The following is a 26934-nucleotide window of genomic DNA, read 5'->3' on the forward strand; positions in this document are numbered from 1 at the left end:
TATTCTAGTGTTGCATACACAAAGAGCACATGACCGCATCTCATTCAAGTCTCACTCAAGAGACATTACATTCAGGTAAGGTTATTTCAAGCTAAGCCAGTCACTCAGCCAAAGTAATTTTCAGCCTTACAGATCCATCCAGTCCTTTTCACAAGTTAAATCTTGCTAACAGCTCTGACCTGCCAAGAACATGGGTTGAGCTACATACATACAGTGCAGCCCTTTGCGGGGAGGAATTACTTCTTATCTAGGATGAGATTACCCTCCTCATCTTTGATTTGAACTCGTCCAGTGGAGTACTTGGTTTCCCGTCTGCCGTTGCAGTACACGGTTTTCACAGTGCCATCTGGGTACTCCCGCCTCTTGAATTGTGCAGTGTGAATCTCCTTCTGGCCATTACTGAATATCACTATTTTATCTCCATTCCTGAAAGAAATAGCAATGAATGCAGTGATGAGAAGGCACTGTCTTTATTAACCTCTCTCACTGAGCTGTCTAATGTGACTCAGTGAAAGCAGAAAATAATGTCAGAATTAACACGGGATGGCATTAGAGATCTTCTCTCAAAAAGATTTCAATACACAGTATAATAGCTAATGGAGATCTGTGTTTTACATAACTTCATGGAGGGATCTCAAGGCTTTTTGCAGGCAGAAAATCTATTTTGCAACAGGAACCTTTCGAAGCCCAGAAGAGGCACAAATGTTTTTCTCATTTTGCATGGAGGAATAGAGAGACAATACATGAAATGCCTTGCCTGAGATTAGAAAGGGAGCCAAATGGGTAAGAATACAGCTCAGGAGCCCTCACCCTGAGTCTTTTAGCACCCACATTTTTAACAAAGACAACTGGTGATCTCCCAGCAACTCTGGCCAGTGTAAAGTTACAAGGAACCAACTGAGGAATATTTCACAGTCACTTTGCCAGTAACAAATGATCATCTATCACTCAAGGTGGAAGTGAACAGTTTTCAGTGCTACATTGTAGCAAAACCCTTGCTATCTTAAAAATCCTTTCTCCCTTCATCTAGAAATTTCCAAGCTATGCGAAACCCAGCCACAGTTCTAAATGTCAATATCATTGTACGTGTGTCCAATGCCTGGTTCCTGTCGTTTATACAAGACTTACTTTTCTACTTTTACTACTGTGCCATCTGGGAAAAAAGTTTCCTTCAGTCCATCACTATAGAGGCACTTCACTGTGCGATCTGGGAACACAATTTCTTGTGTGCCATCGGGATAATGTTTTTCTGTGGAAAAGAAGATATAAGAAGTCTATCTAGTATTCTTTCATGTTTCTTTACACACAGCTAGGTCAGGATTTTTTTTGGACATCATAGTGAGGATGGAAATTATATGCAGAGTACAGCTAAAGAAGTTAAAGAATCACATAATCAGATAATCAAAATTAGAAGAGTTACATTTATATTCCATTATTATACTTGCTTTGTAGGAGGGAAACTGAGCAGTGAAGTGATGGAATATACTGGAAGTGAAATGCAAAGACAATGTTAAATGGCAAGAAAATACTTAATCTCTTGGAGTCAGAATGCAGACCACACTTTCATAATAGAAATAAATCTGCACATACCGTTCACGCTTATGAGCTCTTGCATACCTATCTGATTATTAGGGAACTGCAGTACCTTCAGGCCATCTGGATAAGCAGTGTGGGTTGTCTGTGCATCTGCATAATAATAAATCTGGAAGGAGAGTGAAGTGTTAGCAGTACGTTCACAATGTTTGCATAAGCAGATTCAACCATAACAATGTGCTTAAAAATAAGCCATCTTTAAAAAGTCATTTCAAGGTCATTTTCTGCATCTACCATCCATAAAAGTAGCTATGTTCACACTGCTGTTCCTTCCTCTCATTCACTCTCCTCCTCATGACTGTGTCTAAATGACACTATTTTCATCTCTGTAGCATACAGAAGAGTGCGTACATGAAAGTCATCCTCCCATCTCTTTGCTTTGGATCTCATCCATGAACTATTAATTTAAAATAGCCCTACTGCTACCAAGGCTTCACTTATTTCCACTCTAGCTCACATAATTATTAACTACTTATATTTATATAATGCCAAGAGGAATTAGCTACTCTACAAATGAATAAAAACAAGTCCTTGCTTCACTTGGCTGCTTCTGCCCCTTGCCTTGTTCAGTCTCCTGCTTGGCCAACCACATATTTTGTCCTTCTTTTACTGTTACCTTCGTGCCTTTCCACTTTTGTCCTTGTAGATGAAGAAGTTTCACTGCTCAGGGTTGTTAAACCAACACCCTTCCTTATCAACTTCTCTCAGTATTAATAGATCAATTAATTGGAAAATTAATAATAATTAATAATAGGACCTCGTTGGAAAATCAATTAATCATTTTATTTTCCATAAAGAAAAAAAAATTACACACCACTCTCTGATCTGGCATGATCTTCTTTACATCTCCATTGGAAAAGCTAATTGTTGTTGTTCTTTTATCAACACTAATCTCTTTTTTAGTACCATTGCGGAAAGTGAGGATTCGACGTCCATCTGTAAGCACCTCTTCTACCTTCAAACACATAAAGCATCTAATTGAAGTCAAAGGAAATGAGCAGCATTGCATTGCCTTCCAATTAAACTGGAGCTTGAAGTAAGTCATTCTATGCCTTTGTATTTCAGAAGTTATCACTGCAGAACAGGCCTTATTTTTTTTTTCAGTTTGTGTATAAAGGAGCCAAAAGAAATTTTCTTTTCACAAGATGAACTTACTTGCGTCACATATCCGAAATTCTCACCCTATCGCCTTGTTTTTCTGTTAAGGGAGGTAAGGTACACAGCCCTGTGGCAATACGGATGCCAGTCAGGTTTTTCCTTGACCAACTTCAGTGAATTATTTTCTGGATTCATTTCATATATGCTTGTGCATCTTCCACACAGGTGACTTGAGAGACCCTGCTTCTGGATTATGTGAGCCAAAATGATTTAACTGATGTATTAACACAGAGTGCTGACGTGATAGGTTAACAATCATTGTTTTCCAAATAATCCTGTATGGACATTCAGTACTACAGAATTAATTGTGGCTGCATGCAGAAAGCTGAAAAATTGCTCAAAACTTCTTAACAGCAGACAATAATGCCATCAGTGTGCTCTTCTAGAAACCCTGGTCAGAGAAGACTTCATACCTAGCACAGCCTCTGGTTAATCAATTTCCCTGGTATTACTGTGGCAGCTGGTTCTGTTCACCATATAGCAAATCCCACAATATAATTCATTTGAAGTCCAAAAAAGAAGACAACCAGAAGATGCACTATAGTTTGCCATTTAGTTCCAACAATCAGAATATCCACAAAAAGGGAATGCCTCCCAACCAAAAAAAAACCCAAAAAATCCTATTTTCTCTTACCTTTCCATCATGATACTCTATTTTTTCCTGCACCTCTTCCTCACTCTTTCTTCTTTCTTGATGCAACATTGACCTTCTAGATAATTTTGGAGGCTATGTTATGAAAACATCACAGTCAGTGTTATGCAAACATAAATGTTTTAAAAATATTTTCATTAATTTTAATCAACAGTGCGAACCCCATATTTACTTTCACACATGTAGAGGAAAGATGCCCTTCTTTTAGGTATTGCCTTTGCAATAAATTTTTATGTTTTAGTTGTAACTAGAAATTTTGCACATTAACTCAAATTGTCTTCAGTTTGCACAGCTAAAGGTAGCAAAAAGGAAGTCCAAAAATGAAGTGACAAGAGTGCATTCTGGCAAAATTACACTGTACAAAATGGAGAAAATAAACACAAGAACAGAGAGGAGAACTATCTCTGAGTATTGACTTACTGATTTACAAAGAAAGGTACCTGTATAAGCTAGAGCCACTCTTCCAAAACAAATTACGTGGCCTTTAGCTCTTAGGTAATGCTATCTATGTAACTAAGGGCTATTCCAGATGTTGCAATTCCAATTTACCATTGCCATGAGTGCTCTTTGCAGTCTGGCAGCATAAAGGAGCCTTAAGTTAATCGACATCTGGCACATAGCATCCAGGGCAGCTACTAGATGATGTTAATTACTTTTGAAGATGTGGTGAAATTTTGAATTACAGGATCCAAAGGAATAGGGAGTACTGCTCCCCACAGGGCAATGATACGCTTCAGTAAATGGCTATAAACACCATGCTCAAAGTTGTCAGATACATCCCTAATGCTCTGTCCACTGCATAGCCTAGAAAGTGGGAATGGAGTGTTTTCCTTTTCTTAGTGTGTTTTATTTCTGTTCACAAACAGAAAGAAGACAGTTGCTGATCATGTAAGAGCCAGAATCATAAGTAGCTCAAACCTTTGCTTCAGCATCCAGAAAAGCACAACTGTCTGTAAATACTTTGTTGCCATCTGCAGTTATGCCACTTCTCCTATGTGTGGTCACTAAAGCCACTTTATTCTGAGGTTTTAGCAGCTTTTCTGTCTTTTTAAGAGTTTATTCTTCCAGAGACAAAATTAAAATGGTAACTAACAACATAAATCTATTAATATTCAACAGTTGTGCAGGACCATATTGATAAAGAAATCTAATCTATTATTTGAAAGCCATTACAATATTGTTTTAAAGACTATACTTATATCATGAGTAGATGAAAGAAAATAAAACCAGGAGAGTATTGTTCCTAACTGAATGGAAGTTAGCATGCCGTATATGAAAACTAAGACCACAGACTAACTGAAATTCTATTTTATAGAGTTACATGGTGAAATACCTCTCTTTCTTCGTTGTTATTGCAGGGTACAAAGCTGCAAGTGTCATTGCCATGGTTATGTGAGAGGGACATGTCTTCTGAGCTATCTGAAATTGGCAAAGGCATGCCTGTAAGAAAAAGCAAAGTAAAAGGGGTCACTGAAAGCATATGCAAATTGCTGAATCACATTTCCATACCTATCTCAGGTTTTTTAAAGATGTCTCAGAGTCTGGCAACACATTGCTTCTTACACTGATAATGTTTGCTAACATCCTTCCATCCTTCCAAAGGTGCTTTTTCCTGGACCAAAATGAAGTGCAGCCCACATCCATTCTCCTGCCTTTAAACTTCCAGGACGACAAAGTCAGTAAGTAAGCAGGTGAGAGCACAGTCTGCTCTCCCCCTCTTGTAAAATACAAATTTGATAATTCTTCTAAGAATAATAGGAGTGTTTTAGTGATAACATCCTCTGCAAGTCAAGAGTTAAAGACCAGTGTCTCCAAGTCATTTGCAGACCATTTTAAGCAGGCAGAAAGTTTCCACATATCTTACCTTTCATACAGGAAGATGAGTTAGGCTCCTTGAAAAGACCAGTTACATGTGAGACAGCTCCAGGTGATTTTCTACTATCTGTTTTTCCTCCAGTAGGCAAGGGCTGATGTACAACCTGAAGAAAAATGGAGAGGGCCTGGCCTACAGTCATGCTTCACTGTAAGATGGGAGTTGTCACTGACATGGCCAGAGTGCACTTCCCCTTCCTAGGAGTTTAGTTGTCTGTGTTTGGGTATTGTGCATGGGTCTAACCTTAGTTCAGACTACTGTGGAGAAAGGAAGATGGAAGAACTGGAAGAAGTGTCAGACAAGGCCATGCCCACCACCCTGCCCACTGCTTCCCATCGCTTGGAAGCTTCACTTCATTTGGTCCATGTTGGTTTGCATTGCAGTTGTCTGTACCTGGTCATGCACCTCATTGATCCAAATTCCAGTCCTGACCCACAGGATGAATTCCTATCATGACCCCAGACCTGTCTCATCACTACAGGCTTTGACAATTGGGATTTTGGTCTAACCCACACTTCCATCCCCAGCCTGCCCTCCTTCCTGTCTGCATCTGTGGGATGGGCACTGCCCTGCTGGACTCCATGAACTGCTCCTGATGGTCCAAGCCCCTGGCCTTCCTGGGAGCCACTGGCCCATACAATGCCCCAATGCTTGGTGCATGTGATCAACTCTGATTTTTTTTTGAGGCAAGAGGGGCAGGTTTCAAAGCATTCACCCACACTCTGGCCTGCAGGTATCTGAATAGCTGAATGTATGAACAGTCTCTAAGATAATTTCTGACAAAAAACCTTTCAGTTTCAGGGAAAGAAGACCAAGCAGCAGTTGTGTGGGGATCAGGGTCTTGATACAGCTTCTGAACAATTCTATAAAAAGCAAATAAAGGCAGTTTAAATAGACCTTGCTATTGACTTACTTTTTCTGGTTCTAAAGGTGTCAGTTTTCCCTGATTAAGTGTTCTCCTGCCAGTTGGTGTGCTTCTATCAATGGAGCAGTTAGATGGTTTCTTTTCTTGATGTTCTTTTGTCACTGATCTCAAAGGATGAGCTCCTTGCACAGAACTATCTGTTCCCTAAAATGTTTGAATACATTTTTATTAAGTCAATATGGACGTCTTCAAATAGCAATACAACAGGTGCATCACTAAGCAGTTAAAACTTCAGGAAAATATTTGTTTGTGTATGTGGGCATGCCCACAGAGACACATACAAACACACACAAACACACACAAACACACACACACACACGTTTTATACACAACTTTGTCTTGGGGTCTTATTTTGCTTTGCACTATGGAATAATGGATAGGGTTAAAAATTAAAGGAGAATCAGAATTACAGAGGAGAACCAGCTGCTGCTTACTGGATGGTGGTCACGATGCCCCACAAAGGTTCCCCAAACACTGATAAACACATGGTATAGAGAATGCAATGGAGAGGGGAGTGATGTGAAGGCACTGTGGCCTCCCTTCACAAACATCCTGCAGGAAACGGAACATGGTGATACTTCGACCATGATATATCTGTCTACCAAGGAAGACAGAGGCCAAGGACAACTACCCAGTTGAGGACCTATGACTAGATTCACTCAAACTCCACCTAAACCTAAAGAAATAGTATAAAATGAAGTTGGAAATGAGGAGAAATCTGAGAAAGATTTCCGCTGAAACTGCTGGGATCAGCTGAGAAGTCAAACCTGTCTTCCGTCCCCCCATCTTCAAAAAATCTGTCTTTAACATTATTCAGACTTGCTCCCTAATTGTTTTGGTACATATCCTTGAATTCTATTAGCTTTGACAGAAATAAGTCAGACAGTAATTGTTATTTTGCCTTCTTGGTTACAGCTGATGAAACTCTCTAGTCCAAGCAAGCTTTAAATTAAATATGTTATGCTGGATGCCAGGTGTGCACTAAAGACTTTCTCACTCTCCCTCTGCAGCTGGACAGAGGAGACAAAAAAATCCAGTGAAGGATTCATGAGCTGGGAGAGGTCAGTGACTGATCACCTTCACAGGCAAAGCAGACTCAAAGTGTGGATAGTACTTAAATTTATTCCTAACAGGATAAAAGCAAAAGAGTGAGAAATAAAATAATCTTAAAAACACCTTCCCCCCACCCCTCCTTCCTTCCATGTTCTCCCTCCTCCCCACCAGCAGTGTAGGGGAACAGGGAATGGGGGTTACAGTCAGTTGTTGTTTCTACCTCTGCTCAGGGAGAGGAGTCCTCCCCCTACTCCCATGGGGTCCCTCTCACAGGAGACAGTCCTTAATGGACCTCTCCAGCATGAGTCCATCCCTCGGGTAACAGTTCTTCCCAAACTGCTGTCCCGTGGGTCACTCCTTCGTGGAGTGCAGTCCTTCAAGAATGAGCTGTACCAGCATGGGTCCCCCATAGGGGCCACAAGTCCTGCCAAGTGAAAAACTGCTCCACTGTGGGCTCCTCTCTCCACAGGTTGCAGGTCCCCACCAGTACCCTGCTCCATCTTGGACCTCCCACGGGGTCACAATCTCCTTTGGATATCCACCTGCTCCAGCATGGTCTTCACCACGGGCTGCAGGGGCCTCAGCTCTGGCACCTGGAGCACTTCCTCCCCCTCCTTCTGCACTGACCTTGGTGTCTACTTTGTTGTTCACATGTTCTCACTCTGATCTTCCCTGGCTGGAATTCTTCCCACACAATACCTTTCTGTTCTTAAATATGTTACCACAGAGGCATTACTATCACTCCTGACTGGCTTGGCTTTGGCCAGCGGCAGGAAGCCTGTCCTGGAACCAGCTGGCATTGGCTCCACAGGAGAGGAGAAGCTTCTAGCAGCTTCTAACACAAGCCACTCCTGTACCCTTCCCCCTCTCCCCCCGTTACCAAAATCCAGCCACAGAAACCCACTGTTTCTGTGGAGAAGATATGCACGCATATCTTCTCCAAATCCTAGAACCATAGAATTGCTTAGGTTGGAAAAGACTCTTAGACCATCAGTTCCAACCAATAACCCAGCACTGTCAAATCTGCCACTAAACTGTGTCCCAAAGTACACACGTTTTTTGAACAGTGCCAAGGATGGTGATTCCACCACTTCCCTGTTCAGTCTGTTCCAATGCCTGAGCCCCCTTCTGTTGCTCAAGGTTATCTCATTCACTTTGATATGTTCCCATTCACTTTTATATGTTCCTATGCACAGTTTCTCAGTCCTGGGCAGAAATAGTATGATAATTTGTTTCATATCTATCCAAAATTCAGAATTGTCCGGATTTACAGGATCTGTGAGGAAAAGCATCCACCTGCCATCAAAAGAACTCAAATACAAAGAAAACACAAGTGAGTCACCACATTCAGATCTATCTCTATGACACAGATTCTGGCCTTCTGTTTAATCTTCCATTTACCTGAGCCTTAAATTCTAGATTCAAGTAATTAACAGCCACCCTATTCACTCTAAAGCCTTTTTGTGCCATCAGATCAGATAAAGAGCATGTGTCTCTGTCAAACATTTTAGAGTTCACTCAGGACATCTGGGCCCTATGCCTACCAGTCTAGCTCATGGTTGTGCTGGATTCCAGTTGGATTGGATCCAGTGCTGGCTAGATGGTAAAAGCTCAGATAACAGCGAGCCCAAAAGTCTGCTGTCCTCAACTTCCCCCTTCTCAAAACTGTTGCTGAAGCCATAATTTTATTGTATGTGGCTGTGTGCCACAGGAGGAAAACGAACTCACTGGATCTTAGGGAATCTCTATGTAGAATAAATGTTTCTGTTTCTAACTCACTTTGCAAGAATGCTTGAGATGTTCAGATGAAACAAACTCCTTCATGCTTTGAAAATTTCCAGGGTAAGCTATCAAAGATAGTTTTTTGACTTTACTGGCTACTCTAACTGCAGATGGTATATTGAATATTATTTGTTTAACTAGTAATTCTGTCCACTGTAGCACAGAGGAATGGAGAGATTCCACCTGTAGACATCAGTGTAGAACACGTAGAACAATTTCTTGCAGCTAAACCCTCTATTTTCTGACTCATGAACAACACATGCTGCTTAGAAATACAGTCTTGAAGGCAGGTATCCTCTTTGAAGCTACTGTTTTACACATGACTGATTCTGCTCTTTTAAGCATATTCAGTTTAAAGTTATTCTTACCATTGTCTCTTTTCATGTCTGGCACCATATAGAATTCACTAGAGTTGCTGTCTAGTGACTTCCAAAACACATGCTATCATGCTCACTACAGTGGAATAGTTGCCTCCCTTCTCACCTGACATCTTTTACATTTTATTTTAGTTCCTAGACAGGCAGAGTGCAGGGTGTGCTGGCCAATTTAAGTTTTACTTTAGCCAGTGGAAATTTTCAGTAGATAGGAAGAATTTCAGAGTGACTGTTCACTTGAATAAAGCACAGATTTCAACTAAATGTGAGCAAAATTAAGAAAGGAGCTTTGTAATAATCAAGGTGCTTATTATAGAAGCAAGAAATACAAAGCCAAGAGAAAGAAAAGCATGATGAGATATTTAAATATCTATATTCTAAACAATGATGTGTAAGAAATATGGAAAGCTGGCTGTGGAGAAGCAGTCATGAATATACCAACCAGAAACAAGCATCTCATTTGACATACTGAGTTAACTTGTCATAACTTGTAAAAAGCTAAGTGATTTTCCCACTGACATTAACAGGGAGGTCACTAGTACATATTGGCAAGTAAAGCCTTGAATGTCAAAATACTAGATTTATGGTCTGCTGAGGCAAGGTACAGAGATTACTCATAAAACTAGTTTGTAAAGTAGTAGGTGCTAAGAAGTCACAGTATAGCTGAAAACAACAGGCAATTCAGTTTTCTCTAGAAAAGGAAAAAAAGTGTTTATCCTACTGCAAAATCAGAAGAAAAACTGCAAAAAAAGTTATGTAGAATGAGAGCACAACCTGACTGCAAGAAAATGTGAACATGCTTATACACCCTTCCATTTGCAGAAATTTGGATTCCAAAGAATATTCTCTTAAATACATATTTGAAACTGTGGAAAAGTGACTGCTAGGAATAGGAATGCATACTTTGCTACTCACATCTCTAATTAAGTGTCTTTGTAAACATGTTTTCAGCCCCATGTGAGAGGTGCTGAGGCTTTTGCGATTATCTCTCCATGAACTTTCTTCCTGTTTGGATGAAGATGCTGTCCCTTGCAGAATAGCTTCTGCAACCTAGTGGAGAATTTTTAAAAATATATAATTTTAAGTTCAAGGCACAGCTAGTTGAATAAAACAACATTCAAAGCCATCTGGCTTTCTGCTGTAAGAAAAATTATGATATTTAAACACAATTAATGAAATTCCACATGATGTTCTGTTAGGGACCAAAACTCTCCAGTATCAGAAAAAATCTTTGTAGATGCCATCCTAGCATCTTAATAGACAGCATCCTAATGTTATTCTCACACAACAAAAATATTCAGTGGCTTGAGCAGAAGCCCTACATCACCAAATACACAAAAGCAATAGAAATAAAACAGAAATCTGGCCTACAAAAGAAATCAATTAGCTTTTTCTTATCCTTGCTTTTATTGGAATTTTTTATATATTTTCATTCTGTACCTGTGACTGATTTTTTTTCTGACCTTCAAAATCTATGAAAGGATGAGTCATATGAGCAGGTATGTTTGGGAAAATTAAAAATAAAGTGAAATATCACTTCAAATGACATTTTCAATGTGTCTTAATAGTGTTAGGTGAAAAATCTCATTAACAAGTACATTAAAATCAGATAAAAAGAGAGCCCAAAACTTGTTCACTCCATAAAGCAAAGGACAGGTTAATTGGTGGTTCTAACATCTTTTGAAGGTACATTACTAGAAATTAGATTTGAAAATTAGGGAAATGCTTAGCAGTAAATAGCTCAATTTTATTTTCTTCTAGGTTCAGCCATTCTGTGGAAGAGTAAGATTCATCTCACCAGACTGTACCACCTAGAAGGTAATTATTTGTTTTAGTTGCCTTGACACACATAGGATGAGTGATCCATCAAAGCATGAATTTGTCTCCCTTGAATACACAAGGAAATTAAATTACCCACTTAAACCAAATTTCTGTCTTTTGAATTCTAGTCTGAACCATTTAATTTCACCAAGACTTGCTGTCTGCTGTGTAAGAAGTGGGCAACTTTAACTTCCTTTAACTCCCTTACAAGAAGTTATTCAGTTATATAGTAAGGTAACAAGTAACCCTACAAGTATGCTAAACAAGGGGGATACTGAATTAAAAAATTTCAAAGAGTGTATTTACAAAGCGTATATTTTAACATGCCTTACTATAGAACTGACTTTCCCCCTTCAGGCTAAGCATGGGAAGAATGGAGGAGCAGTATTCACACATGACAGCTCCAAAATAAAACTACTCCTGAATTTTTCTTTTTCAGACAGTATTAAGCAGATAATATCTTCCAATACCGGGGTCTCTGATTTTCTGTCCAAAAAGTTCACAGCTTTTGGATTTTTTTCTGCTTTCCATCTTTGATGTTCTGAAATTCTGAGCTCATCTCGAAGCTCCATGTTCTGCCTGGTCAGCAACTCAACCTGGTCTCTCAGCTTGCTGTAGGCAGAACGCCAGCAGGACTCACTTCTCTTGAACTCCTTCTGCAGTCCGGCAATCTGCTGTTTTAGTATCTATCAGTAAAAAAAAAAAGTGTTCCATCTCATTGCCTGGTCTGAACTAGGCATGCCTGCCTTACACATCCAGAAAGAAGCATGGAGTCTTTTGTTCTGCTTAAAGGTCTACACTATAAAGGTCTGCAATAAAAAGAAGAATATATTTGAAATTATTTCATAAAAGCCAATAAACAAACAACCCCCCCCAAAATAGTAAAAAATCCCACCGCCCTCTGAACTCCTATATTGTTACAAAGAGAGCTAAGTCTGTGTGCTGTGTGAAAAAAAAACAGGAAATGCAAACTAATCATGCAAACAATCATCATTAAACATAAATGCCTTTTAAAAAAGGCTAGAATACAAGATATATTTTAATAACAAAAATGTCAGTTCAGATCTTCATGTGGTGACAAAGAATAGTTAAAATGCTTCTTACAAACAGCAGAGGATTGCAAAGACAATTTTCAAGAGAGTTGAAAATGAAAGTAATGAAATTTGGAGAGGACTTTTCTATATAAATCCATCTCCATTAATTTTCCCTTGTCCTTTCTTCCCTTGCCCATGCTGATGCAAACGCTGAGTCCTCTTCCTTAAGGGCACTCGTGCTGGGTATTGCAAATGGAATATTGGCGGAGGCAAAATAGAAATTTGCAGTTTGCCCTGCAGTCAACCAATTTTCATATGCAACCCTTTCCTACTTCCCTTGCACTTGTGTGTCTGCCCATTACTTCCTAGTCACCATTCTTTCTTTGTGTGAACTGCCTGCTCTGAATTTGGCACATCCATCAGCCATTTCCAAGAAGCAGCAGACTCAAAACTTGAGAATCACACAGATAAGTGACTCAGAATGTGTTTGGAGTTTGTTTTGTGGAAAATTAAACTTTTGAACCTACACTCATGTTATCAGGTCAGCAAAAAAGATTAAAACAATTCTATCAGACTTCATCTCTAGGGCTAGACCTAGTCAGGAAACACAGTTATTCCCTGGCAGAAATGCTACCATTTTTTTTTAAATCCCGAGTGGAAAGAAAGTTGTTATTTTAAAAATATTTCGCAGAGAGGACATTCAAAATATTTTTATTCAAAATACTAAAATAACCTCACTGAAACCTCTCCTGTTGTAAATGTTACTTCTAGAGAAATGTGGAACATAAGCAGAGAAAACATTAACTATGTGTATAGTACATAAATAAGTATCTAAAAAATGTACAAATGAAAAATAAAGAAGATACAGAAAGTTTGAACAAAGTACTATCTTGCCAGTTTTAATTGTTCACAGAATCACGGAATATGCTGAATTGAAAGAGGCCCACAAAGATCATCGAGTCCAACCCTTAGCCCTGAACAGGACCATCCCCAAGAGTCACACCATGTGCCTGAGAGTGTTCTGAAACATTTCTGGTTAAGAAAATAATTGAAATTGTCAGTTTGCTGTCAAATATATCAGTTTGGTTTAGACATCCTTTTGCAGCAGAACATTGTTCCAGACATTTCTGAGCATTACCACAGCCTACTGTTCTCTCCTATAAAAATATAGCTTTTAGCTGCCCCAACTCCTTTATTTGTTTCACATAGCTCACGATTTTTTTCTCTCTTTATCAGTGACTCTCCTAGAAAATTGCCCCTTAAGTCATATTATGTCTAGCTGGTTTTAATAGGGAGAATGACCACAGATAATTGGAGATGACTTTATCACTGGGAAGGCTGAAACAAAGGATTCAAACAGATAGAATCCCCTAAAGGAACTTAGAAGAAACTGTAATAAATGATTCAGGGATGTTATTAGGCAGGTTAGACTGTTAGACATAGAGCTAGATATCATAAAAATACCTCAAAGCCGAAGATCAGGATAGTTTAAGGAAAAAAATTAACACTCACCTCAGGGATGAGAATAGAGAATGATGGCCATTAACTCTATTGCACTTGGCACAATTGGTCCTAATATCAGCAAGATGCAAAGCCCACTATGGCAGGAGTTGGAAATTTTTCAAGAGTCAGCTCAGCTGGGCAAATCAGCACGAGGAAGTATAAGGAACATGTGAACCTCCCAACCTTTCTTAAGAAACGGAAGGCACAACCTATTTTTTTTCTTATATAAAGAAAAAGGAATGTACGTTTAAAATACAAACCAAAAAAAAATCCTATTAACATCAAAAATCCTCACTGTACACACAACCGTCCTCAAGACATGGCATGAATAATTTGCCATGTGGGGCAAATGGAAGGATTCAGGTACAACCATAAGATGTCTGAATGCAAGGATACTAATTGATATAAATTGCGTATTTACTCTACAGAAGACAGCTTACTTGTATTTCTTCTGATTTCACATTTTCTTCAGTCACTCTAGTTGTTCTTCTGAACTTGCTCTGAGCAACTTTTTCTCTCTGCAGTGGGTGAGTTTGATCTCTATTGTGTTCCAAGGTGTGAGTCAGCTCCTGGCTCCTGACAGTCTTGGGCTGGTCTATCCGTGTTCTGTTCAGAAGATAAACAAAGAGTATGAAGTTGGCATACAAGACTGTAATGAAGGACTGTTATTAGACATACCTTCTTCGGGCATGATTTTTGGAGGGCTTGGGCATGTCCCTTATAGGCTGGTACTGCTGGAAGTGGCAAGAAGTTATCAGCACTTGTCGAAGGTACTTCCTCACTGGGAACACTCATGCATGCATTCAGCTATAAAATTTATTCAATTTAGCAGCTGGAAACAATTCTAATTGAAATTTTTGACAACATAATGACCATGAACTTAGAGGCTTTTAAACACATTTTCTATTCAGACAGATTGCTAAATTAAGGAAGACCTGCAGAAGGCACAGCTTGTTCCCTGTCATTGCATCTGTGAAGCACTGCATCATGCAAGGCTGGGGACTAAGCTTTATTTCCAGCAGCCCAGTCATTACTACAAATCAGATTAGCCATGGACCTGAATGAAAGGGGATAAGGTACTTCACTTTCCACAGGTAAATACACTCCAAGAGTTAAATGTGGGAGTTCAGCACCCAGAAGAGATTTTGCCTTTGAACTTACTGTCTCAAGGCATGAGTGATCTGGAAGTGCACTTAAAAGCTCAACAAGAGGGGAGAGTACAAATCTTTACATATCCTCAAACAGAGTTTATTTATATGACTGATCTAACTGCTTAGTTCATTTTTAATATGAGGTCACTTGGTCTGTTCAGCCTGGAGAAGAGGAAACTGAGGGGAGACCTCATTGCAGCCTACAACTTCCTCATGAGGGGAAGAGGAGGGGCAGACACTGATCTCTGTAGTGACCAGTGACAGGACCCAAGGGAATGGTCTGAAGTTGTGTCAGATGAGGTTTAGATTGGATATTAGGAAAAGGTTCATCACCCAGAGGGTGACTGGGCACTGGAACAGGCTCTCCAGGGAAGTGGTCACAGCACCAAGCCTGACAGAGGTCAAGAAGAATTTGGATGATATTCTCAGGCACATGGTGTGACTCTCGGGGATGTTCCTGTGCAGGGCTAAGGGTTGGACTTAATGATCCTTGCGAGTCCCTTCCAATTCAGCATATTCTGTGATTCTGTAACTTATTTGTTATCTTCCTGCTAACAAATAAAGTGAGCTCCCAGCTCACTTCATGACCTACAGCCACCATCTGTCCATCACTAGTACTTGAAAAGCAACGCAAGTTAAGGAGGCAGCCATGACCTCGTGTTTTTCTCTCATTAATGGAGTTTAACACCTCAGGAGCAAAATACAAAAGTTCTCAAAGATACTAAGAGAAAAAACAACTCCCCATATCCTACTGCTCTTTATAATGCATTACCTAATTTTTTTGTTGTTTTCTATTCTAAATAAGCCTGACTAATATTCTAGTTAAAGGCATGCTAAAGAAAGCCTCATCAATAGTCAATACAAGTATTAATTCCCCTCAAATTAATCCAATTAAATTAGCAAATAGAGCCCCTGTGTGATTATGTCCAGCCTACCACTGTTCCATATCCAGACCAGTAACTCTGAAATACAATGTACTAGGAGAAAAGCAAGATATGTGTGTAACATTTTCCTCTGAAGACTGTACAGTACAGTTTAAGTCAAGGCTAGAAAACAGATCCTGACCTGAGGTAATGTAATAACCAATAACACCAGGAGCACTCAAAATACTTCTTTGGAGCTTCTGACAAACAGTTCATACCCCAATTATAAATTGTAAATAGGAGTTTGGTGCAGAACACAGATAGAAAATAGGCTAAACACTTTATGCAAACTCAAATTCTTGCTTTCATCCCAGGCACACCTCTGCATGAGGCACATCGCAGCAAGCTGTCTGTGAGGCAAAAACACATTAAGCGAAAGCCTTTTTTTCCAAGAAAAAGTTTTTCAGTCAAAAGCAGGTGGGAAAAAATAAACCAATCATATTGGCTACTGCTGTTAGTCCAGAAAGCATCCTGATTCCATTCTACAAGAAAATTATGCATTAAAAATGGCAAATAAGCTGTCCTTGTTGAAGGAACAAAAAATAACCATCACTGAATAGTCTGGCTGATGCCAAATGCCATCAGCAGCTGTTGCTGCAGGGGTGGACCCCACAGGCTGATGCCTTGAATGCTGTCCAGGCTCCAATAGACACCAGATACACACAACATGCCATATCCCAACTGTTTTTACTCTCTTGCTTATGTTATTTCTGCCTGAAAAGGTCTGAAAACAAAGTATTTGAAAACAAAAGAACAGATAGATCGGGCAGGTTCAGGCATGTCATGCTGCTCTCAAAAAGATTTTCGTTGCTTCCAGTGAGCACAAGTTGTCAACGCAGCACAAGTCAACTGCTATCAATGTGGCAGTCATCTTGTGTTCCTAATAGGGAACTGATTCCTAATAGGTTTACTAATTTAAAAATACAAAGCAGATTTTGGGATTGCATAAATCACCACAGGGCCAACATAGCCAGGGAGGATAAGCTGCCTTTTGCAATTAGTTTTCCCTCTTAAATTAAAAAAAAAAAAAGGAAAAGATGTAAATGTTGTACTAGCCTGACATTTTTGGATAACCATTTGTGTGGAAATGCTAGGGGCTACTACGGCTAATGACATGCATAAATCCATGGAAAACTCTTTTAAAAACCTGCATTATTGTGAGAAAATCAAAGTAATTTCACCTGTAAGTCAGCACTGTCAGCAGGCAGAGAATGCAGTGCTGGCAGAGTCTGGTACTGCAGTAATTCTGCACCAGTACATCACTCCAGAGTCAAAATTTACACTGGTAAAAGTAAAAGCAGCACTTAGTTTCCTTAACAGTTTTATGAAATGCTAAATCCCGCAAATATTCACAACCAGAACACCTATCACAGTCAGCCAGATATCATCTTCCAATATGTTTGCAAGGTCACAAGCAAGAAGGATCTTTAATGAAAACATTTTTTTTAAGACATTGAAAGTGTTTTGCTAAAGACAGCTATAGGAGGAAATTATACATATTGATAAATGTAATTCTATCTCCTTTTGCACTTATCCCATGGTGTCTGAAATTAGGAGGAATGGACAAGAAGATGTGAAAAATAATTTCTTACTTTGTTAAAAAATTCAAATCAATAAATTATGCTAATTTCATATGAGTTAAGAACTAGGCTTGAAATGCAAAGACGAAAAGAATCTTTTCTGTGTTTACAGTAGATAGTATCTAGTAATTTCTAACAGATTTCATCACATTAAAAATATGGATTTGATTTGATTGTAAGTAAGCTCAATTTTTATTAGAGGCATTGGCATTGCAAACCTCATAGTTTAAAAATTATTTATTGCTGGGATTATGTGGCAAGAACTTGTTTTTCTTCTCTGAAGAAGTAAACGAATACCGAACCAAACTACAAACTAAAACCTTTTCAGCATTCAAAAATTATCTTGAGTTCTTACTGATTTCACTGTAATCTGAAGATATTCAGCAGCTTATGAAAAGCATTTGGCGTTATTCAGCTTTAAGACCCAAACAGCACCAGTAATTTCAGAGCTGGTCTCCTTCAGTTAGGTGCTTTATTATGAATCTAGACAGTTAAATAAGTGTTTCAGTTCTGAAACAATACAGATGCCCTTGAAGCCAACTGATAAGTAAGAATTTAGCAGCTTGATTTTAAGGATTGTAAAAGAAATATTTGCCTCACTGCACATACAAATCAGTTGCTAGTGTATAGAGATTTACCTGTGAAAATGCATTGTTTTCTCATCATTTTCATTCACCACAGTCAGTGAAAGGGTTCCACTGTTATTACCAGTTCCTAATCCTCTGCTAAGGATGTTCTGGGTTTCTTCTGTAAAGACATCTATGTTAGTACACAAAACTTTGTGAATATTTATGAACCCTCTCTGTGTATTTAAAACCACAGACTGCATAAGTGTGGTAAGTTTTATTGCTTAATCTATCAAAAAGAATTAATGTATCTTTGCTTAATTACGCAAGTAATCCATTCCCAGCATATCTCTTAGTAGTGCAACTCAAGCCCTACAAATCAAGAAAGTGAAACAGATTTGGGATATATTAGTGTCAGTAGCTGAACTCCTTCTCAGGAATGTGAATGCCAATGATAGTTCAACTTTAGTTTGAATGTAACCTTCAAAGAGGCCTCAGGAACCCTCTTTTGACATCAGCCTGACACAGAGTAGAGCGTGCTTACTAAATTCTGACAGAGCAATTGAGAACCATGAGAAATGAATATTTCTGCCCTGGCAATTACTCAGGACAGGACAACTGATTTTGACTGATCCTACACAAAGAGACAGCTAATGGGTTTGGGATGAGTAGTCAATGTGGGGGAACTCCTTCAGTGGAAATTAAGAGAAAAGTCAAGAAACTGTTTAATAAAAGGACTAAATCCTGCTTAAACATGTTGCAATTTCGTTGCCAGAAGTAAGATCACTGGGCCAAAAAGCGAGAAATATTGGTTGACCAAAGAACTAGGGACACATTCAGGACAAACTGAGTGAAGAAGTTCTTAGGAAATCATAATTTGCCACCAATGCGAGGCTCTCCGTATCTTAGGAGCAAAACTGCAAATTTGAGAAATTATTTTGCCTACTTTTTTAAAAATCATGTATTGTTTTCTCTGAGGAAATTAAATAAAGAATGTGAACATCTCAGTGTCAAGGAGTCATACCTAAGCGCCACAGAGAATTCTAGCAATGACTTCAAGGACTCACCGAACCTTTCACCCATCTCATGAGATCAAAAGTCTTTATCTGAAAGTACACCTTAAACAACAGACTTAGGAAAAATTACTAGTGATGATGAAGAGCTAAGCAAAGCAAAGGGCTTGCAGACTTATCTCCTCCCTTTTCTCTTTTTTTTAATTCCAGTTTAGGTCTGAGAAATACTAACAAAGGAGGGCATATATCAAGGGAGCACAGGCAGAATGAATCATAAATCCAAGAGAAATTTTCTTCCCCAATGAAAAATAAATGTAAATAAAAACTTGGGTAGCTTTTACCTAATGTGTCCGTAAACAGTTTTTTCTGTAGTTCCTCCACTTCAGGGATTTCTTTAATCTTGAAAATAGGAATCTCATGAGCCACTCTCGAGGATGGCAGATGTAGGCTTTTAACACCACTGTCCCTATTCTCATTCTTTGATTCAGGCTTGTGCTCTCTTCTTTTCAGTCTTGTAAGATGAAACAGGGACTCCTGAAGAGAAGAGCGAGCCTTGCTCCCTTTCAGACAGACAGTCCCAGTACTAGAATCACTGCTGCTTGTGCTGCAGGAGAGATCTTGCTGTCCTGAGATTGCTTGAATACCTTGTTTTCTTGGTGGTGATCTGCTGTACATTTTAGCAGACATTTTTTCTGTTCCACTGGACTCATCACTAGCATAGTGACCATCAGAGAGATCAAAATGTCTGTCAGTGTGATCTACTGTCTGAGTCACATGCTGGGAGGGATGTTGAACATGGTGAGATTTGGGATTATCGTCACTGTTGCGAGATGAGCAGTTTGACTCCCAGGATAAAGACGCAACTTGCCACGTCGAGGCAACTGTTCCTTTCCTTTGCTGCAAAGCTGAGGACGACCCTCCCTTCTCCACAGCCTCAGGTGGGTTACATGAAATTTTTATTATCTTGTCATTGACCGTCTTAAACCCAGTATGGATTTGTCTTTCACTTTCTGAGTTCTGGCTCCCCAAAACAAGTTCCTGTGGGCATACCTGAACCCACTTCTGACCCCACATGAATGCGGGGCCTCCACTGCACTCTGCCTCCTTGATGCAATTTGTTTCTAAATCCTGGAGTGGATAATGCCTTTGCAGGAATTCCAAGGGTGTTTTTGCTCCATCTATGATATGACCCTTCACAGGCTGATCCACCCTACCTAGGTTCTTTGTCAGGGTACTCTCCAAAGGTCTTCCATCAGTTCTGCCTGTTTGTCCTAGAGAATCCATATGATGAGTTTCTCTTTCCTCACCCACTTGTAGGTTCATGCCTGTCATTGTTTCAGGACATGGTTGCAGGATTTCAGGCCATCTTCTCTGTAATGAGTCAACAGGATTTTCCTTTGAGTCTTCGTCTCTCCCAATGACTTCTTTTTCTTCTGCACTTTGCTCAACTACTTTTGCTTCACAGTCAGTCTTTATCTCCCACTCAGCTAAAGCACAGTCTGCTTTTTTTTCATGGGTATCCATCTGTACAGAGTTACTGACTTGCAGATTTAACTGAGGGCATTCCCCCGGCTGCAGTATACCTGTGTTCACTTGGCCAGACTGGAAGAAATTACCCCAGCGATTCAACCCAGCTCTTCTGGAATGCTTGTTGTCTTGTTTTAGAGTCTTCTGTTTAATTTTTTTGAACCTTGCCATAACTTCTCTCCGTTTCAGAAAAATCTTTAGAGATGTTATTTTTGCCTTGCTCTGGAAAAAAAAAATTAAATCCTGAGAATCACAGTCTGAGAATCATTCTCCAGAAAGGAAGATATTCACCATAATTGAAAAAGCTGAGATATCAGAAGTCTTAAAGACACTGGCTGTGGGTAACTGAGCACATAAGAAATAGCCCTGAGACTATGGGGAAGGCATGAGAACTTTTAGAAGCAGTCGCTATGTGATGCCTCCATTCATTCAGTAGTAGAGTAAAAGGGTTAAGATGGTGCTAAATGGCTACATGATAGAAGATGATAAAAGTTCGGCCTTTTTTCATTTTCAAAGGAAGTTCAAGTGACACAGAAATATATAAATGCATCAGTTTGAGATATTTTTGCCAGGGAGACATAAAGAAAATTCTGCATTCCTGAGATGTGCATCTTCCAACTCACCAAACCTAACAAAATGCTGAGTCTGACACCTAGAGGTGTCAGGAATAACCTCATCTCAAACCTCACGCACAGCAAAAAGCAGAATGGTGTTACTGAACTTGTCCCTGGTACAAAAGCTCTATTTGGAAATACCCTCATTCTGACATTAGTAGCACATAAGAGACCATTTATTATAGAAAAAAATAACAGAATCAACTTTGTTGTCTAATTTAGCTAAGTATCTTGAGACTCAGGCATGAACTATGACCCAGAAAATATGGGGAAAGAGAGGAATCCAGTGAGAAACAGTAGGGGAATAGGATTGTGACAGAGTAATACAGGGTTTTTTTACTTTGGGGAAAAGTCTTCCAATATCACGTGAAAGAATAGTGGAAAAATGTGCTACCACACCAAAACAGAACCCACACAATACCAAAGGCCATGAGAATTTGTCAAAATCTAAGTGAATGAACCAACGGCAACAATACCTGTTGCTCCTTGAGCTGTTTCTCTCTGAGATGATTGTCTGCTTTAAGTTGCTCTTCAACAAATTTTTCAGAAGTCTTCTGTCTAATGCCAATTGCTGATGTGACTGGCCTAGGTAAGTAACAAGAAGGTACTTATTTGTAAGGTTCTCCAATTAGTTTTCTTTTGATAATTCTTCTGCAGCTGATATGGAGTTTAGAACTGTAAATGTTCTCTTCGATTTTATTAAACTGTGAAGAATGTTAGTAAAATCTCACTATTGTGTGAATCTAAGTCTCAGTTTAAAACAGCCTGTCTAGCCTAAACATTAATTATACTTTTAGCAAGCAACATTTTTTGGTCTGGTATCAGTCTTTCCTTAAAAATAGACAATAGTTAAAAAGAAAAATATTTCAGTCATTTCTCCAGACTAGAGCTAATGACAGTCAGAAAGAACTCACTATCTTTCTGATAGAGTGGTTTGAATTAAATGGTGAAGGGTGATAGAGTAGAAAAAATAATATCTGTAACATTGTAGAGGGCCAAAATGAAGGCTGACTCAAAATGAAACGTAATACAGCATATATGAAAGTATGAAATTGGAAATGGGCTTGAGCCTAACTTTAGTCACTTACTAATAATTTCTGCTGAATATTAAAATATTCTGGGTTTTCTGCTGGTTATGCAGCACATCACTTTTCTTTCTATACCCCACCTCTGCCTAACACCACTGTACCATGGATAATCTTTTCATTTGTCGGTCTCTCTCTATCTGTTATCATGCACCGTAGACCAAAACTGTTGCTGAAGATGACTCAACATTAGACAATACTCATTTCAGGGAAGTTTGCTTCAAACCAACTACAGCCTGTTACCATAGCAAAAATGTCACAAAGAACTGGAGTACATTCAGATGGAGTAAATTCTGTGCTTTAGTTTCATTCAGTTCATACCAACGACACGATGTGAACCAAAACACAACAAGTAGGGGTGGGTGGGAGACAGACTTCAGAAGCTCATTGCTGATCCAAAAAGGCATATGTGGACAGGCCCGTTTGTCCAGATGTGCTTACGGTCCTGCCACCTCTTCCTGGTCTTCTGATGTGGAGGTTCTTGTCTTTCTTCTCTGTCCAATTCCCACAGGTAAACACACTCATGACAATTACTCTCCATCTGTGCTTTCCTAGAAGTTGTCCTCTTCTCTTTTATGCTTGATCAAGCTTCAGTGTGCCAAAGACCTGCTGCTCCTATCTGCATCAGTCAAGGAAAGGTAACAACTCTACAAGCATTTCTTCCATCACCAATGCCAATCTACCCCTTTTTGCCTCATTGTGAGTACCCCCTCAGTGTCCTAGTACAGTTCCTTTTGCAATGCAGTGATGTACCAGATCAGAAAACTGATCCAAGTTAAATGTTACATTTCTCCTCTGTACAGATAATTTTAACAAGGATTACTTCGCTGACTCATTAACTATACAGGCATATAAAAAATGGTCTCAGTACAGCTGAAGAGGCAGAGGAAGGACAAGAATGAATGAGCTACCATCACATAATGATGGCTACTGCAGAAGTAATGGTACATCAGAGGATGTTATCTCTCCCTGCCAACTTTTGCCTTACTTCTATCCTTTGAAGATCATACTTACAAAACTAGCTCATTTAAGTTGGTTAGACCAACATTCTATTACATAGAAGTAGATCAACTGACAGGTCGTAGACCTGTCCAGTTTCTGCCCATGCATACCTGCCACTCTCAAGCAGAGAAAGAACCATCATGTTGTAAATATTACACATACATTACATATACAATCAAGGAAAATATGTTTTTGTAGCTTGATAGACTGACTAAGGTCATTTCTCACCTGTCTTCTATGCTTCCAGTCTTTGCCTCTACGCCAAAGAGAGATGGAGAAATCTCCTCCTTTAGTTGTTCTCTTTGTTCTTCTTTGGCAGCAGAAAAAGCTTCAGAGAAACCTTCTTTTAATTGACTGCTATCTAAGCAGCAGGAAAAAGGTCAGCGTAAACAAAGTCTTTACAGAATGAATAAACGAAAAATAAATATCATAAAATAATTAGAAATATTTGTATTTTCAGGAACATAGGCAAGGTTTTAATTTTTGAAAATATTTTACAGAATACAATTGAATTATGTAGGTGGAAGGATGCAATCTGTGAAAAAAAGAGGCTTCTCATCCTCAAGTCTAGTGCTGGAAACATGGAAAGGACAAATAGTATGCTTTGTGCTCCTTATCTCTAGAGATTTGTAATTCTTGCTTAATGTGTTCACCGCAGAACGTGGCAGTGTAGGCACTGCTAGACAGTACTGAATTATTTATGTATCTATAATTATGTGACTTGCAAACCAGTTCATTAAACAGTTTAACAATCAGTATTTGTACAAGAGACTTTCTAACCAGGCATTTTCTATTCTACTTCACAAAAGTGCAGATTTGTGCATCTTCCTATTGAAGCTTACTGGGTATGTTCACCACAAGCAGCCGGTTTCCACTTCAATTAATTTTTTTTCTGAGTGTCACCTAGTGTTGAGTTTCTCCTTCAGGTCAAGCTAGGACTGACAACTGGAGCAGAAAGCCTCTATTTGCTCATTCATACTATGCACTGTTGCTGTAGGCAGGAACTATATAGCTCACTTCATCATATAAATACAACCAGTGCTACCTTTGCAACATGCTGAAAGGAATTTCTGGTCCAACAGCATGAATACAAAAGTTTTATATTCATCCCTCAGACTTTTTCAGCTATACACCAAACATCTCCAGTCTAACGGCAGACAAGCAGTGCAGTTTCTGCTACTTGCTTGCCTGTCTTGCATCAGAATATGGCAGAGGGGTCAGAAGTGACACAATACGTTGACAGCAGCAAGGATGCAGAACCCACGTGTTCCTTCCCACGGTCTTAGGTATGGGGCTGTGCTGTCTCCAGAATGCTTTAATAAGGAGAGGTGCCTAAGCTCTGTAATTTTCTGTGCTTCCCAGTGCAAGGCAAGAACAATGTGTCCAAGTAGCTGTTTAATTCACCTTTCTTTTCTTTTCTGTTCTCTTCTTGAGCATCTTGTCTGGAAAGGTTTTTTGTGGGACTCTCTGTAGACTGAAGCAGTGGCTCAGTGTTTATACCTTTAAATAAGAATGTAAAGTGTTATACAAACTATTGATATGCTTATGTATCCAGCAATAAAAACCCAGACTCATCACAACAGTTGGGAAAGTGTCAGCTCAGCCTAGTCCTCAAGCACATATTCAACTGAAGAATATCTCAAAGACAACTGCACTGACCAGCTTCCAGTGGGAAGTTACCCTGATGTACTAAGGCCTCTGCACCTTCAAGCCTTAGTTTTACACACGAGGCAGGTCGAAGACAGCATTGCTTTAAAAAAAAGCAGTCATACCTCCCACTGTCCTAATATATTCCTGCTGTCCAGTCTTATTCAACTTGTTTATCAACAACCTGGAGGAAGGGATAGAATGCACTCTAAGCAACTCTACTGATGATGTGAAACTGGGGGGGAGTGACTGATACACCTGAAGGCCATGCTGCCATTCAGGGGACCTTAATAGGCTGGAGAGTTGGGCAAATAGAAACCCAATTAAGTTCAACAAAGGCAAGTGTAGGATATTGCACCTGGGGAGGAATAATCCCAGAATCAGTTGAGGCTGGGGGTTGACCACCTAGAGAGCAGCTCTGAAGGGACCTGGGAGTATTGGTGGATGACAAGCTGACCATGAGCCGGCAGTGTGCCCCTGGGGACAGGAGTGCCAATGGAATCCTGAGGCACGTCAGGAAGTCTGGCCAACAGGTTGATGGAGATGATCCTTCCCTTCTATTCAGCCCTTGTGAGGCCACATCTGGAGTATTGTGTACAATTCTGGTCATCTCAGTTTAAGAAAGACAAGGAGCTACTGGAGAGGGTCCAGCAGAAGGCCACAAAGATGATTAGGGGTCTGGAACATCTTTCTTATGAGGAGAGACTGCAAGAGCTGGATCTGTTTAATTTAGAGAAGACTGAAAGGATCTGAATATATCTGAAAGGTAAGTATCAAGAGGATGATGCCAGACTTTTCAGTGGTGCCAAGCAACAGGACAGGGAGTAAGGGACATAAACACGAGAAGTTCCACCTCAACACGTCTTTACACTGAGGGTGGCAGAGCACTGGAACAGGCTGCCAAGGGAGGCTGTGGAGACTCCCTCTCTGGAGACATTCAAAACCCACCTGGACACATTTCTGTGTAACCTGCCCTAGGTGATCCTACCTTGGCAGGTGAGCTGAACTAGATGATCTCCAGAGGTCCCTTCCAACCCTAACTATTCTGTGGTTCTGTGATTCTGTGATTCATCCATCCATAGACCACCCCTTCAGTCTCCTCATTTGTACTGGCAGAAGTATTTCTGAATCTCTGTGATAAACTTCACTGGGCAATTGATCCACATTCAGTTTAACCCAGCAATAAAATAATAGTTTCAGGCACAAGACTCTATCCATGAGAGTACTTGTCCTGAGCTGTCTTGGAAAATATGAAATTAAAATTTCAGTTTTACTATGGGACTGTCTCACAGCATCACAGTCAGGTGTTGTTATAGAAGTTCAAATGAATTCATGAGACCTGTCTAATTTACATTCTCTTCCGTTTTAGGTTGTTCTACTCTAACTTCTTTTTGTTCCTCTTCCCCCCATTTTGAAATCAGTTTTTGATTTCTTGCAAATTGTTCTTTTATTCTTTCTAACCCTTTGGTATCTTTCCACAGAAGACAAGGCTGGCAAAGTGTAACAAAGAGAAGATGCCAAGTAGAAACATAACATTGTTTTAACTCTGAACCATGTGATTCCATATCAGTGTGAGAAACATCAAAATTGTTAAAAAAGACCAGGCCTTCTTAGCTAAGAAGCACATTCTCACACCTTTGGAAGCTAAATCCACATCCTACTTCTTATGTGCCTCCCCCTGAATACAACATATTCCCTACTTCATATAACTTAGTTTTTCCAGTGTAATTCCATTTATATCCACAAGGTCCAATTTCATTCAGTGTGAGAGATAGGACGACTGTGATTCAAAAACTAAAAAAAGTCAAGTTTAAATGCTTTAAAAGCTTTTATAACAAGCCACAATAAAAACAAAGCACCTTTCCCAAACTTAAATAAAACCAGTAACAATCACTAGTATGGGGAAAAATTCAGAGGAGTTGCACAATAGACTTAGGTTTAGATTTCCAGCACTTTTTACCCACCTGAATCTGAAAGCTGCACATGTTCTCCTGAGATTTCTGAACTGCTCTCATTTGGCATGAATACGGCGGATCTGCTTTGCCAAGCAGAGTGCAT

General features: G+C 39.5%; 1 protein-coding gene across 1 annotated transcript; it reads right to left on the reverse strand.

The window, feature by feature from the left end:
- LOC116785112 (centromere protein J-like) lies at nt 1-26934 on the reverse strand. Its single transcript, XM_032684346.1, is given in 18 exon segments — nt 1-426; nt 1129-1249; nt 1618-1702; nt 2408-2548; nt 3386-3478; nt 4322-4476; nt 4745-4843; nt 5268-5382; nt 6190-6345; nt 10314-10460; nt 11702-11917; nt 14209-14374; nt 18061-18181; nt 19343-20750; nt 21619-21727; nt 23458-23590; nt 24634-24729; nt 26841-26934. Coding segments are annotated over 18 exon segments (3645 nt in total). The 3' UTR covers nt 1-236.

This window comes from Chiroxiphia lanceolata, chromosome 3 (genome assembly GCF_009829145.1).
Source record: "Chiroxiphia lanceolata isolate bChiLan1 chromosome 3, bChiLan1.pri, whole genome shotgun sequence".
NCBI classification, from domain to species: Eukaryota; Metazoa; Chordata; class Aves; order Passeriformes; family Pipridae; genus Chiroxiphia; species Chiroxiphia lanceolata.